At 46.2% G+C, this 18,531-nt stretch overlaps 1 protein-coding gene across 4 annotated transcripts in view; it reads right to left on the bottom strand.

The window, feature by feature from the left end:
- LOC144150384 (protein SCAI) overlaps positions 1-18,531 on the bottom strand; it is a 55,551-nt gene that overhangs the window by 29,305 nt on the left and 7,715 nt on the right. For 2 of the 4 annotated variants that reach the window (XM_077682149.1, XM_077682151.1), the window contains exons 7-10: positions 12,485-12,604; positions 9,778-9,973; positions 3,796-3,886; positions 3,374-3,528 (exon numbers count right to left, since the gene is read on the bottom strand). In XM_077682149.1, coding sequence (XP_077538275.1) covers positions 3,374-3,528; positions 3,796-3,886; positions 9,778-9,973; positions 12,485-12,604 — 562 coding nt within the window. Of the gene's footprint in view, positions 1-3,373; positions 3,529-3,795; positions 3,887-9,777; positions 9,974-12,484; positions 12,623-18,531 lie in introns of all 4 variants that reach the window. The other 2 variants (XM_077682148.1, XM_077682150.1) reach the window with 1 other exon arrangement.

Raw genomic sequence — 18,531 nt, 5'->3', positions numbered from 1 at the left:
GATCATCCTACATAGCAGCCACTGGGAACAATTATGCTCCTAGAGGCCGTCATTCAGAGGGTTAATTAACAAATATATTTTTTAATGAAGACTTCCACTGCTGACATTTTAATTATACAATTTAGAGGGAAGCCCAGCCTGTATGCACCAACTGCCTAGTGAGATAAACTGAGCAACAGCCATTGTTGGCGCTACAGCAGATATTTTCCTCTTCACACCCTCTTTGGAAGCGAAACCTATTTGCACTACAGCAACAGTGACGTCTCTGCCTTTCTTTCAGTAGCAGCTCGCAATCTCAGTGTCTGTGGTAAGCACCACCCATGACGCATTGGTAGGGAAGACACAGACCGCAAATTCATAGTAATGTATTTTTGCTTGTGAGGCTTTGCAGGGCAGTTCCCCTAAAAGGGTGCACATCAGGCACATCTTTCTCGCACTAGCACAAACTGTAATGCCTGATAAATGCATCGATGTGCACCCTGGGTGCAGAATCATTTTCAAACTGAGCAAGTTGCACACCAGAACATGACACATAGTCGGTGTGCGATCACGGACAATGACGACGAATGTGGGAGCTGTGAAGAACACGCACCCAAATTACAGTGAGCTCCCGTTAAGGGGGCAGACTGGTCTTAGAGCTATATTTTTTATTTACCAACCAATTTTAATGAAACTTCACTGCGTTATAGAGTTTTTTGTGCTGATTTCAAATCTCCTATTAGATTTTTTGTAAGTTGATTCTATTTTGAGTTAATGATTAATTGCCATTATTTTGGGATGCAGTTACAAAATAACCACTCCATGCAGAATGGCAATTACCACGTGGCTAGGCAGACAAATAACTAAAGAATACAACATAGGAAGAACTTTTTTGATTTAGCTATTTCTGGTCATTTTACAACACAGTGAACTTCGCTTCTCCCGCGCTCTGCCAGAAATGGCTCGCAGGTGGTGCCAATTGAACACAATATTAATTTTCCAAAGCCTCCATTTGAAAAATTTGTTTCCAACATTGTATTCTCCAGACATTTTGGTATCAGAAGCAAAAAGAATTAAAGTTGTACCTGCTCTCGGTGCCAAGATATCTGAGGATGAAATGCTAGCTTTGCATTGGAAGAAAAGTGCCATTTCACCATCGAATTCTGTGCTAACTGAGCTGTAGAGTGCACTTTAAAATGCTATTATAATATAATAACAACAAAATATGGTGCCTTTTGATGAGGAAATTTACAGACTGTTAGAAAAATGGCCGTGGAGGCCAAAAATTCCATTTTTGAGAAAACGCTTTTTTTTACTGTTTTTCGGCCCCAAAGACCCAACTGCCCCCTTAAAGGAGCCATGAAGAGAAAATGCAAGTTGGTTTTATTCGAAAGATTTCGTGTTTTATAGTGCCCCCAGCGCTTGTCCGGATACAAACGGTGCTTTATTCACTGAGAAATTAAACAATTTCGGTTAAAATTTTGATTTTCCCGCTCAATCGTGAGTTTTCGTGGTCCCAAGTGACATCACGGGAACCGACCGCTCTGCAGCCTAGGGTACCTTCATTCACGCATCCGCCGTACAGGGTAGAGACACGTAACGCTGGCGCCGCCATGTTCGGTTGCTCGCTCGCCGCCGAAGCAAGTCATTGTGTCAAAACCGCGCTAAAATTATCGCCGCAACGCTGTTTACTGAAGAAGTTTGAATCATATTGTCTGTTTCGCGTTGCTAGGTCTCGTGGGAAACGAAAAGAATAACGCGTTGAGCCCGTTGGCCCAATTGCGGCGGCACGGGACCGTTCAAAGGTTGTCTCCACCCTGTACAGCGGTGTTGGTTTGTTCCCGCGTTTCTTTACGTTCCGTAACCTAGATCGCGCCACCATACCGTGGCAAGCGTTTGGTTTGTTTTTGCCCGCATTTAAACCTGGCTTGTTTTTGTTCTGGGAGAAAATATTCGTTCCCTGAAACAGTGCTCGCTCGACAAATGGGGTCACGTAAGACACCGTTGCTTGCGTCAATCGGCCAGTGTCGTCTGAGACAACCCCAAGCCCCGTAGTGCTGTGCAGCTAAACCAAAGCATGCTGTGCGCAGTACGAACAGCAGAACGCACCAGTACTTCTATGTTTACATGTGCTTTCGTAACTTCCACTGTTTGTCCCATCATTCTTATTGCTTTGTAAAGAATGTGCCCTAAATTTAAGCGCAAATCGCTCGTTCGTCTAGTTTGTAAGCTCTACCTAATTTGCGTCTGCTTCTGCCAGCCTCCGCCAATCGCAGAGCTTAGCCCATGTGACATCACAGGTTCTGTTGCGGGAAATGAGCTGGTGGGTCGCATGACCATTCCCGTTTTTCCTAATTATGTAGCTTATTTGAGCGAAGTTTACGTTAAAAGTGGTGTCAGTATGATTCTAATGAGACAATCTTTTGAATGAACCAAACTTGTGTTTTCTCTTCATGGCTCCTTTAAGACACACTTGAAGGCACTATGAATATTTGTTCATATTATCAGAAATTCGTCTTAAGCCAATGTTTCTTGCACTGTGCACATTACAAGAGAGCAAAAACGTTGTTCGTCTTAACTGAGTTTCCCTTAACGAGAGTCTACTGTAGTTCATTACCCACCCCACTGCACCTACTAACTTCCTAACAACCCTTACAACCAGCTGCACCAATGGACAGCCATGTGTGCATTCACAGGAAGAGGCATTTGACTTCTGTGCCGAATCATCGCAATAGGCTGGTTAACAGATGCACGCACACAGGCACATGAATTTTTTACCTTAAGTTGCCCAAGTGCTACCATTTTTCAGTAACTAAGTGATAAAATTGAGAAATAGATATAGTGGAGGAGTACACATTGAGGCTACTGCTGTAAAGCCAAAAGAGCAACATTTTAACAAAATGCTTCAAGTGAAGAGAAGAACAATACCTAAGCAAACAATCAGTACATTGTTTCTCCTGGATCTCTGCCAATGTGATGACCTGTGCACACTTGCGTTGTAGACTGCCTCATAATGGGGCAGCACAGTTGTATGCCATGCCCTCCACTGCCCTAGCAGAGGACATGGCCACTTTTTCCCACCCCCTATCGTGGAGCTGAACAAGTGAGGCAGGTGGCGAAACACAAGGTGTGGGCAGCCAATCCTGTCCGCCTTCCCAACTGGCGTGAGCCTAGCACACTGCGTTCTACAAGCTCCTGGACATGCACGTCCACAGGCCAGTGGAGGAGCTGAAGGGCATGCACCGTGGCAAGGCTGCGTTTTGATGTGTGCACCTGAACCAGGACTATTCCGACCGACTACCGACAGCTAGGAGCCCGATGCGTGAAGCCCACCCCCACTGGAAGGGACCAAGTCATGCGCACAGCTGTGCCAGCCAGAGATGTAGGGGCTTACCATGGAACGCAGGTGGCACGTCCTCGGGAGACATAAGGGCCACCAATGGCTGACCAAAAAATCGCGGCATGTGCTGGAACACATGGCTGTTGTCGCTATCCATGATGAGGAAGAGCGGCTTCCGCGTGTACGGATACAGGTCACCAGGGTACAGACTAGGCCCATGCGCCCCCCATTAGTAGGAGTCGCCAGCCGGGGAAGGAAGTCGGGAGAGAGGTGAGGGGGGAGGCAGCAGAAGCAGAGAGAGAGAGAGAGAGAGAGAGAAAGAGAAAAAGGGGAATAACACTCAGCCACCATGTCGAAGAAGGGGGAAATGCAAGCACATCACAGGAAGCAGGTCACCAGAAGATGCACCAAACAAGGCGCCACCAGTGAATGTGTTAGTAAATAGTGCTACAAAATATGCAGGCCTTCGATCTCACCAATGCATATCTTTGAGCTGGATGTTGCGCTTGTTGGAGTGATCAGGTTCTCGCTTGCTGTTCGTGGTCACTCCACCATAGTCATAGCCAACTGCACAAAGCACGCAAATAAAAAAGAAAAAGATATACAGTCAAAACTCGATCTAACAAAACCTGACCTTACAAACTTTCCGATCTAACAAACAAATTCGGATTCCCCCGCAGGTGCCTATACGGCTCAATGCTTTTATGAACTCGAAACAAAATAGATTCAGCGCCCTCCCTGACTTACAAAGTATTTCGAAAAACAGATACAAGCAAGAAGAAGAAATCGCGCCCAGTTCCTGGCTTCATCGGCTCAACGAGATGGCAGCAGATCTGAGCTTCCACGACTATCTAGCGCCAACGCAGATGCTGACGCCAACATGACGGAGGTTTTGAGCGAGGAAGAAGTTTCCAGTGCCCAAGAGGTGTCAGAGGATGCTGACGACCCAGAGACTGCTGAAGCTCCCGTGCCCACTCCAGGCCAGGTGATGGACGCTACTGATTTGTTCAGGCGTTTCGCTGGGGCCCATGAAGGAACTGAGGATGGGTTGAATGAGCTTGCGTGCTACGAATGTCTGTCCACCCAATGCTAACGAAGCGCATGCAGACGGAAATCACAGGCTACTTCACCGGAAATAAATTAGCTTCCCTCAGAACCCCTACCATTTTATTGTTGTTATTTTCACCGTTGACTTTTAGCACACTGCTAAATTGGTCAGCAGGCGAGTGCCGCGGCCTCCACAATTACGATGTCATGGTAGCTGCTTGGACGAGCCTCCCTTTACACATCGAATTTATGGCATCAACTGCTTGTAAAATGACAGTCCCGATTTTAAGAAGTTCTCGATTAAATGAAATAACTCGCAGTTTCAGGTGACTTCGTTAGACCAATTTTTACTGTAACATGCCCGTAATCAGCACTTTTAACTTATGCACTTAGCAAAAAGCTCCCAGGAATGTTGCACAATGTGTTAACTCTTTGTTACCGCACCTATTCAAAATCGCTCAATTTGAACGATACTTTGGGAGCACCTTTTCATAGCATTCCAGGCGTTGCTCGAACAAGTAAAGCTGTTTTGAGTTAGATCAGAAAATGGCCTTTCAAAATCAGTTTTGTTTTCATTTTTGCAACAAAAACGTGATTTTTGACACGCATTTGAATCACCTGGGTGTGAAAAAGGGGCGTTGTCATCGCACGTCACTGCTACCAACCACTCATAATTATTCTGAATCAGCGTTTGTTTTTTGTTATCAGGGCATGAATGATGAACCAGCAAACGATTTTCGATCTTCAGGTTTGCACTCTGACAATAATAATCCCAGAAATCAGCTGAAAATGTCAAGCAGCGCCTGTTTGCAAAGCTACTTTATGATTTTAAAGGGGCCCTGAAAGGCATTTTGACCACACTAAATGAACTAGCGCAATCGCTAGATTGGGTCGCCAACGTCACCTGTGCTAAGTATTACTCTTTTACGCGCAGCGGAAAGCTCACACTTTTGTTGCAAAGTTTGTCGCTTTTTTCTCACCCTTTCCTTCGTGTTTTTGGACGCCGCCATCTTCACATGTCTACATCATCGATTCCCAGATGTTCGTCATGAGCTAGACATCCTGCTATTGGGCGGCTTTTTCACGCACTTCCGGCAAACAGATGAGTCGTCTGCTCAGCATCGGCTCGCCGGCTGATCTGCCAGCGGAGTGCCGGAGTGCTTTGACATTTTACGACAAACGAAACAAGTGTAAACAAACGCTTAACCGTTTGTATTGAATGCACCACGGCCATAACACGACGTGGATTTTATCTTACGTGAGTACGTACCATAAAGAAAGTCCCGTGGCACTTCTTTGGTGCAATCGCAGAGAACGCCCTGAGCCGAAGGCCCGGGTTTGACGCGTACATTTTATTCAACTTCAAAACAATCCAGAGATGCGTTTCGAACGAACGCAACGTCACAACATGCGTTGCAAGTCTGAACCGCGATTGACAGACGATGAGTTGCCTCCTCCTGCCCGTCGTAAATACGGCACTCACCTCACACCCGGTTTGCGGGGACGAGCAGCAAGTCACAACTCTGGCGCGCAAGCGAGAAGGCTTTTAGCCAGGCACACTGCACATACCCCATGCGAGGTTGAGTGGTACGTCGTTCGAGAAAGATAATCCAGACCATGGGAAGCACTATCCACCCGCAGAAGTACAATGTCGCATTTCATCGCGAAACGAACGCGTCCACAACACACAGGAGGCGATGCACACACACACACACAGCTTCGGTCGCTGCATTGGCTTAGCTGCAAGCTTCGTTCGGACAATCAGCGATGCTACGACGATACAGAGCTGCGTGAGGACGACGTGCTAACCACTTCACGTATTTAAAAACACAGGGGCAAAGAACTAGGTTCATCGGAAGCAAAAAATCTTTCCTCCATTATAGTGCCTGAAATATACTGGCTAGTGTGCCGAGGGAGGGCTCCAGGCGGGCGACGGGAGCGATGTACGCGGCCGTCTGCCGCTTGGGGCGCTGCCATGCGGGAGTGTGCGCGTTCATCTGGCCCGAGCAGATCGCGCGGTTACCTCCGAGCTGCGTAGCAGACGGCAGTGGCAGAACTTTCCATTCCCGCTTGCGACGAAAGCGAGCGAAAGCGACGGGAATTCTGTCGCGCAACCAAAATTTGTCCCGACCATTCGACAAAAACGATCGTCACGCGACAAAGCGACGGAATTCCTGCCGCTCTCACTCGCTTTCGTCGCAAGTGCGATCGGGCCTTTATGCGCAATCTCCGCCCCACATAAAACAAGCTCTTGCTTGTCGCCTGAGCATACGGTTGATATCTGACTACGTTACACTGTGCTTGCCAGTGTATTTAAACGATGTCACTAGGTTTGAAACGTACGCGCTCGGCGTGCAGCTTTGTAAACGCAAGCGGTTTCACATACGCACGCTATTTTGCTGCTAATAGAGTTTTAGTACAGCGTTTGTGGCCTTTGCATACGCTAAACGCTAAATTTTTGCGTCCCGCTACGTGACACTGCGATGGGAGTTTTAGTAGAGCGTCTCATCAGTTTTGCGTAGCGACACACTAATGCATACGGCGCCATCTGTCAAATGTTTTCCGAAACGTCTCGCCGGCTGATCTGCTAGCGGAGTGCCGGAGTGTTTGAACCGTTTGAACATTTTACGACTATCCAAACAAGTGCAAACAAACGCTTTCCCGTCAGTGTTGAATGCAACACATGCGTGCAGCTTGTCAGAACACGGGTTCTCGCTGATCGAGTGCAGCGTTGGTTTGCTCTTCGCCTTCACGTTCATCGCCGCTGATATAGCGATCCGATCCGGCGCGTTTTGTGCACGGGTTCTGTGTCGGTTGAAAATGTCTTTTTTCACATGCCGCCGGTAGTAGGAATTACAACCACCGCAAAATAACACCCGGCACCAGCGGGGCCACATCTGAGACCGCGCTTTTTGGATAAACAGTGCGCGGTGCACCAAAGGGAACGAGGCACGATTATCCCCACGCGGCTGCGAGTTCGCCGCCGATACCAACTGCAGCCCTGCAGCTACGTACACCGCGAAAGGGCAAGGCCAGGCCGCACACATGCGGCCAGGTCATTCGTTCGCTTTTCCAGCCTGTGTCCATGGTGTCTACAGAGATGAAAAAGCCGAAAGAGCTGGCCCGTAGCAGACGGCAGTCTGTGGGAGCGCAATAGCGGAAGTACGTCACCGCTGAGGAGCGGAGCATCATGGGAGGGGAGGCCAACAGCGAAGAAACAGTTGAAAGGAGGAGGAAATACGGCGCGACGATAATTCGCCGTTTTTGATTTACGATTTCTCAGCTAATACTCATCGCTTTAACAAAATTCTTGCAGGAGGAGATTGCTAATACATTGCTTTATTTGGTTACATGTACATCCATGCATCGGCGGAAGGCATTTCAGGACCCCTTTAAGCAGTTTTATTGCCTTTGTGCACGTTGTTCCAAGTTTTGTGGTAGTTCTACTTACCCCAGGACCATTCGCGAACAGTTTACAACAGTTTCGGTTTGGTTTCTGCATAGCAAAATTCATATTTAGCGCTACTACGCAGTTACCCAACTTCAAGGCTACCTGCCATGGCGCCTTGAGTGTCCGTGACTGATCCTCGAACAAAGCATGCTGTTCCTGATTTCACTGAACCCTAGCCCGATTTCTGCGATAAGAACTTCAGATGCAAGTCAAAAGATCACACCCAGTCGCCAGATATCTGTTCCGACGAGGATAGTGCTGTTCTGACGAGGATAGCGCTTCAAACCGGCCTTACACACTGCCAGCTGTTCGCCTTCCAGTTTCGTTTCCATACGAGGGTATCTCCGGGGGTCTAGTGTTGCTGCTTAGTTGAACTGTCTATTCGAACGGAGTCTCCGGTAAGTTTTTGTACCGTTTCATTTAAAAACTGTTAGGTGGCGCTGCAATAGAGGAGGCTTGTTGTGCTGATCTTTTTTATCGCGCAACAGCTACTCGGCCAAAGTTTGTAGGGCACGATTCTAACGCATCGCACCTCATTCCTACAAGCAAGGCTACAATTGCGAGTCAGAAGATGATAATAAAGCTCAACTTCATGTTTTGAGAGATAACTGACCGTGAACGTCAACAAGCATCAACCACGGAGTTCCGTTTTCAACTTCATGCATGTTTTTCCACATCGCGTGCTTGTCCCAATTATTGTGCTGGCTGTAAATGCAAAGTCAGCCATTGACAAGATGTTCTTGCGTTATGTGGGGCAAATTGGTGCCTCTGATAATGACAAACCGCCAGATTTATTCCAGGAAACCACCCGAAATTGCACATTTTGAATTGGAGGTTGGGCTTCACCGCATGACAAGAGCACCGTGCATGCTAACATTTTTTTTATATATCTAACAAACTGTCCGTGCAAGTCGACATTTTTTCTAGGGCGTGTTTTTTAAATGTTTTCCTACAAAATGTATATTCTAATTTTTTTCTACTACCGGTGGTTTGATATACACAACTCCTTTTTTTTCATTTTTTTCGACAACTTGACAAAAATTTTTATTTTGATATTTTTTTTGCAACTATGATATATAAAAACCTTCAAAAAACTGGTGTTATTGGAAAGGCCATTAAATAATCTGCATTTTTTTCTGCTGTAATTAGTGCGTAACCAATTTTTTTAGCAGAAAAAAAAAATGTTTACTTGGACCCCTAAAAATCGGTCAATTTTCCCGCGGTAACGAAAGAGTTAACCAGCTTCAATAATGTTGAAAATGCATATATGCCTCACTGGCAGAAGTTACAGATCCCAAATACTGTCCACTTGAAAAGCCAATCAAACTGTTTTTGATTAAATATTTACTTTGACTCAAATTCAAGTAGTAGTAATAATAATAATAATAATAATAATAATAATAATAATAATAATAATAATAATAATAATAATAATAATAATATAATAATAATAATAATAATAATAATAATAATAATAATAATAATAATAATAATAATAATAATAATAATTCCTGCAATTAGTGCCTAACCAATTTTTTTAGCAGGAAAAAAATGTTTTCTTGGACCCCTAAAATTAGTCAATTTTCCGGCGGTAGCGAAAGAGTTAAGAAGGCGAGAATTGCCCGCTTTTCACTTCTACTAAAAACGCGAATTGTGCAGATTTCGTTAAAGTACATCTTGCAGTGGTTATTTGCTCTTCCTACAAGAGTAACAAATGTGTGCAATGCACAAGGGAGCAGAAACGTGAATCATTCAAACCACAGCCAACTGTCGGCTCTGACTAAGCACAGGATCCTCTCTATTCACCTGTGCTTGAATATAAGCTACGGACTACCCCAGGGTGGTGCACTACGCACAACCACACAGTTACCCAACAGTTCCATGCGCATCGAGACATGCACGAACAAGCAAAGCGGCCACAAAACTTCTTTCCCCAAACAGAGCAGTTCCCTGGGCTCACCTTCCTCGGGGTGCTTGACGTTGGGGAAGCTGCCGTCGGCAGACACGTAGAGCAGCAGCACCCCGTTGGGCGGCAGCTCCTTGAAGCCCGAAGCCAGGAACACAAACAGCTGGCTGAAGGTGGGCTTGTACAGCAGGTACTTGTGCGGGTTCTCGCGCTTGCCCGGACGGCTGTCGCCTGTGCCGCCATTCTCAGGCTGCACACACAAGGCCCCCCCATCAAGCACACGGTGCAGGTGCTCACGACACGCAGGTGCTCACGACACCAATGATAGGGTTTGGCCAGGACGTTACAACAAGAGGCTTTCACTCACAGGCAAGCATAACAAAACAAAACATTTGGGTCACCTTGGAAATAATAGAGATAATACAAGTAACCAAACGGGGGGAAAACGCAGCAGCAAAGTGAGACAAGTTCCTACTTGAGAGATTTTCTAGCAGGAGTGCCTTTCCACTACCGAGGCTAGCGAGCACTACAACTCCATTTGACCTAGTGTTTTCATAGCTCAAAAGCCTCGAAAAGTTGCAGACTGACAGTTTCCAACACAGAGCCAATGGCTACTGTAAGGCTGCTATTCTCACACACCACAGGAAGAAAATTTCAGACCATTGCCTCAAGAGACAAACATTACCAGCACTAAAAAAAGCTGGACAGAGCAATTCAGCTCGCACTATAACCAGTTTTTTTCCCCTAGAAGATTCAGAGTTTATATGACAAGAAAATTATGAGGACAAGCACATTAATCAGGAGTAGGGGCATGTCCATCAGCACATGCTGATCAACTTACATGCTGATCAACTTACCTACCGTGTTGATAATGCAGTCCAAGGGACACTAATGGAATCTTTCTTTTCAGATTGAAAAAGTTTACTGTAACTCATCTGTCAACCTAAACAGAATCATGGTGCGCTGAAATCCGTGAGAGCACCTACATATCAGTCCCACAACAGTCCACCAGTGCGCCTTGTTGACGTGCGTTTAGGGCCCTAAATTTTTAGGTAAAACCATATTCTGCCTGGCGCTCCCCACCCCCCAATACTGTGCCCTGTGCCTGCTTCTCACCCCCCCCCCCTTCCCAAAACAACATTTATAATTAAATTTGATTTCCTCCAAAAATTTTACAGTACCACAGTCTGACTACAAATATTAATTTTTCTGCCAAAGTAAAATTGAGCTGAATAAATAAAACTGTGAAGTGATTCCTAGTTCGGACCAAACATGTATTTCTAGCAATTCATTTGGATGTAAAAATTTTTTGTGCTTCAATTCAAGACTACAATAACTTCCTTCAAAATCTGTTTTGACTGTGCACGTTTGAAAGAACTGCTGACACCTGAGAAGAAATATACAGACATCACCGCCCCTGCCCTAAAAAAATTCATTATAGTCAGCATTATTTTTAGATAGAAATTGAAGCATATATCAGTTGTAACAAGACAACACAACTACTTAACTGAAATACATGCAGAGATTGAGTCCGTTGGCCAACCCTGCTTTTACAGCCAGTTTTTGTGGTGAAAATTATTCGTGTTGAAGCATTTTGCATTTTAAAGGATAATAATGCTGCTGACTAACATTTTTGTAACGAAATTTTTAAACATAAAAAAAATTCAATTTATCCTCCGTTAGCAACTTTCAAAATAGCACTCAATTTAAACCACAAAATTCCAAATTTATAGAACCGGGACTCTATCTATACTTATTGCTTTGCTTTGTCCAAACTTTATTGCCGTGCCCTGCTGCCTTTTCATCTGCCATGAACTTTACGACAGCACTCAGTCAATCCTTAGACAAATAAACCAGTGGTCCAAATGTCTACTTTGACAGCTGTGTAAAGTTAATCCAAGGACTACAGTTAAAGATCATATGAACTTTGTTCTTTCTATGGGTTTCGCCCCATTCCACCATACTATCCGCAAGTTACAAAGGCTCCAGTGTTTTAACTAAATGGAGCTTTGTACTCTCTCGCCCTGTCCAACAGTACCCAGGCTGCAACTAGTAGTAACTACGTCTGCCAAAAAGTCTTCATGCCTGCCCTCGACAGCTTCCACGTAAAACTTATAACCGCAAAGCTCTGTAGTATTACTCGACTCCGAGGCTCTGACAACAAGCACTTGCACTTAGCACGAAGCAAAGCTGGAAAACACTGCACAATAATGTGGCTTGCGAAATCCAGTTTTGAAGTGGGGACAATCCTACGTGCTGCTACTGAAGTAGGTACCTGCTGAGGCACGTCTCTTTTAAGCCTTTAAACCGTGCTTTTAAAATAATTGATTGATTGATAGTGTTTAACGCGCCGACGCAACGCAGGCGATGAGGCGCGCCGTAGTGGAGGGCTCCAGATTAATTTTGACCACCTGGGGATCTTTAACGTGCGCCGAAATCTCGAACACACGGGCGTTTTTGCTTTTCGCCTCCATCAGAAAAGCGGCCGCCGCGGCCGGGAAACGAACCCGCGACCTTGTGCTCAGCAGCGCAACGCCTTAGCCACTGAGCCACCGCGGCGGGTGTGCTTTTAAAATAGGGTGCTGCAATTTGCTTCCATTCAGTGCTGTGAAAGGACATTGCCATGAACAAAAAAGTGACAGATCACCTTGCCAACTGACTGAATGTGCCGAAACAGAAGCCCCAAGCTCGGCGCTTCGAAGTAAAATGTAACCCTGCTCATAAGAGAGGTAGAGAGGGAGAAAGAGTGGGGCCCACGTACAAAGGGCACCCTGCCAGGTGCAGGCGATGCATCGTACAGCTGCGTCGTGTCTTCCTGTGGTTCGCGCTCCAATGTTTGCAGCATCCGGAACATGTCCAGTGTCAGCTCACTGAACTTCACCTGGGGAGGGTCCGCCATCTTGGCATCAACACCAGGAGAGAAGTCATGTGTTACCCTTCTGCAGCACTCTTCCAATTTCGTTGCCTCTCTCTCTCCTTCTTTCTCTCTCCCTCAATCAAACAAGAGCGGCTAAGCAATTGTTCAGCTTAGCCGCATGCAAAGTGAACATCTTTCACACATCCCACTGCCCAGTGTTCATCTCCTCCGTGCAGCAGCATCCACAGCAACGAGCGCAGATTTAATAAACTATAGCAGTGCAATAACAGTTTCACATGTGGAAGTAGCTACAAAAACATGCACTTTGGTACAACAAAAATTTCCTCACTGACAAACATTTTCACTGTGAAAGTGTTGGAAGAAGATGAAACCTTCCAACTCAGTTCTATTGTCCTTAAAGAAAATCACCAAGTTCATCAAGCTATGCCGCAAACTAGTAACGAGCCCACATCATGAGCTTCTGGGATTGTGCAGCTAATTATTTTTACATACAGTGCACATCCATATACTGAACTAAACGCTCCTTCTGTGGATGCTGGTGGAAGCAAGACGACAACCAGGAGGGTAGCCCAAAGGAAATACCATGCTAGGTGCGTCACTAAAGGAACCCCTATGAAGAAGCAAGACACAATCTGGGGGTCATACTGTGAGTTGACAACGACAAAGCATCAATTTAACGATATACAAGTTTTCCTCAACACGTTACCGCTCATCATGAACCTGCAGAAGCTGAAAGACACTGCGAAACTTGGCTGCCCCTTTTAGGTAGTGTGTTCATTGTCACTGATTCACAGTATGGCCCCAATTGCACACACATAGTACCTGCGAATAACACAGGGCTGGAAACTGTGCATGCTGCAAGTTATATGATTTTACAGTCATAAGCTCCAGAGTACCTTCAGCAAGTGTATATTATTGCAAGTGAAACTCAGACATGAAAGCACATCTGTCCAATCTTAGGTCGCAGCACAACTGTGAACAACAGCCACAATATGCTGTGCCATCTATTGCAAATAATAAGCTATCTCAGTGTGAATTATGCCAATATTACACTTTTCCTCTTTGTTCGTTTATGCGTTTAGTTGTTCCTGACCAGTAAACAACTAAAACAACTGACAACTAAAACAATCAAGTATGATAATACATAGGCCGTGAAAACAGCATGAAAAGCCTACCAATACCTGTAAAAATGCTTGCACGATCATGGCGTGATCATGAAATTACACGATCAATAGGTATGTACAAAGAGCTATTCTTGCTTTCGAAGCAATTACAAGGCGAATAACGGTTTTGTTCACACAGTTTCAAATTGAAGCAAATATTTTGCAATTGCCAATACAAAAATCGAGTAAGCTTTCGTACAGAAAGAAAAGGCTGGTCTCAATGATTGTATGTTTTGACGCGCCGACGCAATGCAGGCAATGAGGTGCGCCGTAGTGAAGGGCTCCGGATTAATTTTGACCACCTGGGGATCTTTAACGTGCGCCGAAATCTCGTACACACGGGCGTTTTTGCTGTTCGCCTCCACCAGAAAAGCGGCCGCCGCGGCCGGGAATCGAACCCGCGACCTCGTGCTCAGCAGCGCAACGCCTTAGCCACTGAGCCACGGCTGGTCTCAATGGCTTGTAAAAATTTCTATGGTGTAAAGCAAACATATTCAAGCTAACCTGCTCCTTTAACTACTTTTGGTCCCCAGGACTTGTCAAGCTGCTCAATGAGCAGCTTTTTGTTTGCGGTTTATTTCCCTATTGAGAAAATAAACAGCCTCTGAGTCTGACGATATTACCCTTTCACTGCATTAGGTGACCTCGAGCATTGATGTAGGTACAGATCCAGGGGGCATGTCTGGGTGACCTGACCCCTGCCCCATCAAATACTGCTTTCAGCACACATTGCTAGTGAAAGTTCTTTTTGACTTCTGATGGCAGCTACCCTAGTCACCGGCCAGTCCCCTTTACAGGCTATGTGCCGATTGTGGAGAGGTGTGTGTGCGTTTAGTGAATTTGGGAAGATCATCAGAAGCAGCAACGGTCATCCCACTCCTCAGCAACGTCATTCCTCCTGTTCCCTACCCCTTCGCGATCCTTTTTTCCAAAGAATGAGGAGGGGCAATTTTCCATGCGGGACCCAGTGAACCCTTTTTTTTTCTGCACCTGTTTTAAGGATGACCACATGGGGTTTGGTGAAAGTGGCACTAACACCAGCCTCACTGTAAAACCGCTCTGAGGAGTGCCAAAGAAAACTTCCCATAGCCAGTAGATGCGGCATTTGTGAAAATGAAGCTTGGGTCTCAAGCCTTCGATGAGCAAGCGAGGTTACGACAATGTGCATCTGCAGAATGAAGCAATAATGAGGGGGAGTTGAACACGAGCTCACTCCCCAAACCGGTACTCCAGCTGCATTTCACACCATGGTGCTAATACAGTGGAACCCCTTTATAAGAGACACGTACCGGGGAGCAGTTTCTGTCTTGTACAACATGCCTTTATAAGCAGGGAACCATGTTTTCACTAACTGATCAAGCCCTAGTTCAATGTGGGCACCGTACGACTAAAATAAGCTCAAAAGAACGCTACAGCACATTGCAAAAGATTCATTCTAATTTATGTTTTGTCCCCAGAATTTATGAAATAGTTCCGAATGTTTTTTTGCTTCATGACTGTATTTACACTATATTTTTACAACAGATTACACAAGCTTTCTCTCCTTTCACTGTTTGCGGAAGATGAATTGTAGATGTCGACTTCACAAGCCTGATAAATAGCCAGGGCCCACAGCCTTTCCTGCTGTGTGCTCTGGCTATTCAGCACGCTTGCAGGACACAACATCTGTGATGCTTCTCGATTGGGAGCTGCGCAATTGGGAGAGCCCACTGCACACTCTCGGTATTCTTGGTTTGCGCAGAAGCCCGCATGCGCGGTCATGCTTGTACGCATCATGGTGGTAGGCTTTAAACACTTCTGCACGTTGCATTTTTATTGGCAGGGGTTTTCGTCATTGTTTCATAGCTGACTGAACCACTGCGTTTTTGCTGAAGTTATAATAAATAGCTAGTGCAGGCGTCTGTCGTCCTCCTGTGTTTCCACAATGAAAGCAACTGCAGTTAGTGACTGGTGGCACTACTTCTGAAGTTAAAATGTTTGTTACACGCGAGATTGTTGACCAAAATTCAAGGATAACTTGTCCTTTATAACCAACTATCTTCTCCATCTGATGTCTGTAACAAAAGAGGTGAAATTAATGGGAAAGGTAGGGCAGCTATCCATGTGGGTGAATGGTGTCTCTTATACTAAGATTGTCTCTTACATCCATGTCTCTTATGATGGGGTTCAACTGCAGTGTTTTTTGCGATGCATCTGAGACAGCAAACAGAAGGAGAGCACAATAGACGTTTTGAAGATGGATAGTGCGAGTAACTTACTCCTTTCGTACTGTGCGAGCACCTGCCCACATGACCCGGTTTATACTTTTATGTTCTTCTTAATTACTGACACTGCCTCTTTTTCTAGTCGGATTAAGGCCAGGCAAATCCAGGCTAAGTACTTGCAGTCTCCCTGCACCAAATTTAGGCGTTCACGGATGCGAGCGCGCGCAACGTAGTGCCAGTGGTGGTGTCAGGCGCCATGAATTACCGTATTTACTTAAATCTAGGCCGATACTTTTTTTAAAAAAGTTGTTTACAAAAGTCAGGGGTCGGCTTAGATTTGAGGATGCGGCTTTCCTGTCCCCGCTAGCCACTCAACACCATCTCGCGGCCATAGGCTTGCAGCTTGCAGGTTTGCGGGCGCCATTTTGCTTGTTCGAATGTTGTGAACTCAACTCTGAGCGTTCCGTGCTTGCTTGCGCTCGTCGCCGCATGACCTCGAGAAGCGCCCGTGTTCGCAGCACAATGGTACCCACCAAGCGGTACCACTACACCGTGGCTTTTAAGCGGAAGCTAGTTTTGGAGGCCGAGAGAACTTCAAAACCTCCAAGCACAGAGTGAATTCAACATCGACAAGAAGAACGTGCGCTGATGGCGGAAGCAGCGGAACAAACTTTTCAGCTGCGCTGCCCAGCGAATGGCCTTCACATCACCCAAGAAAGGTCGACACCACAAGGAGGAAAAGGAAGTCGCTGACTTTATCCGGCCGCAAGGAGCGGGTGCAATGCCTGTGGCGACGGAGATGATACAGGCAAAGGCTAGGGAGATCGCAAACATACGAGGCGTCTCACGAACTCAGTTCAAGGCCAGCAGGGGCTGGGTCACTTGCTTTATGAAGCGGTTCGGGTTCAGCCTGCGACGGCGGATGTCTGTGTGCCAAAAGCTGCCCCCTGACTTCGAGGAAAAGCTAGTCGCATTCCAACGCTTTGTCATCAAGAAGCGGGTGGAAAAGGAGTACCGACTGGGCCAGATCGATAACGCCAATCAGACCCCGGTGTATTTCGACATGCCTGTGGCCAACACCATGAATGACAAGGGCACGAAAGAAGTGAAAGACAAAACTGCAGGCTATGAGAAGTAGCGCGCTACCATAATGTTGCGTTGCACGGCCGATGGGCAAAAGCTGCTGCCGTACATTATTTTTAAGAGGAAGACTCTTCCAGTCCGGGAAATTCTCCCTAAGAACGTCAATGTGCGAGCCCACAGAATGGTTGGATGATTGGTGCCCTCGTCGAAGATTGGGTCAAGACTGTTTGGCTGCGACGTGCCAGTGCTCTGCTGTTTAAGGAGTCACTCCTGGTTCTGGACTCCTACTGTAAAATGCTCTGGACTCCTACAGTAAAATGCTTGACTTTTTGGGAGTGGCTGCAAAATGCTGACAGACACTGTACTATAAAATAAGAGCAGGACCTCTAGATGCAGTGAAATTCCTGATGTAGTTAAAGGCATTACCCAGATGCAATAGGTTTATTACGACAGACTTCTAAAACCAGCAAAGCAGACTCATTAACAATTCTGAAAATTTTCCTTCTTTTAAAACCAGCAGAACCCTGTTACACTGAATCCTCCAAAGAATCATAAGAATTCAATTAGCCCCAGTAATTTCTTTTTTATCTATCACTGGTACATCACAAGCAGTGGCAGCAAGCAATCACACTAATTGGGACAAAGGCTACCGTGAGGGGTGCCCCCGCAGACTGGAGGGCATCCAGCGGACACCGCTGCTTCGTGCATGCGGCTGCACTGGCGAGCCTGCACCCCCCTTTGGTGGCACTGGTTGGTAGTTATGCCCTCAAGGTTGCTATAAAATGGAGCCGGCAAAAAGGTCTTATAACTGCAGCCCTCACAGGGAATCCATATCAGGCAGAATGCATGCTCAAGAACTATCGACTGATGGCTAGGTATGATTCTGGGGAATTTTGCACAAGTCCCCATGCGTGGAAGACTTTACAGCGAGTTTGGTTCCATGATGGTTTAAATTTTTCCGTGGTCCCTGACCACGTGCTTCTCATAGCCTTGCCCAGCTGCAGCTCTGAACCTCGAAAATTGATTTCCCAGCACGGCTGTTTCCCAGCACGGCAAAAATAAGGATGTTTCTCACATACACGGTCGTGCGGTGAATGAAAGCTAAATCCACAAACTTCTTTTCAAGGAATGCACGCTTCTGTCTCACACACAGCTTCGCATTGGAAGGAGAGTGAAATAGCGATGTTTTCTTGTCATTCCCTCTGCAACCAGATTGGAAGCCAGGAATGCAGCAAGTTGCCGGCATGACCGTTCATACAATACTTTTCAACACTCAAAGGATACAAAGTGCATTTCAGCAGCACACGACAGGAAAAGAGAACTTGCACTGCTAATACTGCGGCGTGCATCCGTTCCCTGCCGTACGCCTTTCCCCTGTGATCAACGCCAGCACCGCAGTGTGGCCTCCTTGGGCAGCGCACAAAGCTCTCCCAAAGCATTACGGCGGAGTTTCATGACCAGAAAAGCACTGAAGGACTCT

The sequence above is a fragment of the Haemaphysalis longicornis genome, unplaced genomic scaffold (assembly GCF_048455015.1).
Source record: "Haemaphysalis longicornis isolate Haplotype H1 unplaced genomic scaffold, Haemaphysalis longicornis Haplotype H1 scaffold_1, whole genome shotgun sequence".
In the NCBI taxonomy this organism is placed as follows: Eukaryota; Metazoa; Arthropoda; class Arachnida; order Ixodida; family Ixodidae; genus Haemaphysalis; species Haemaphysalis longicornis.
Note: the sequence above shows the minus strand (reverse complement) of the source record. Positions and strands in the feature narration are given on the sequence as shown.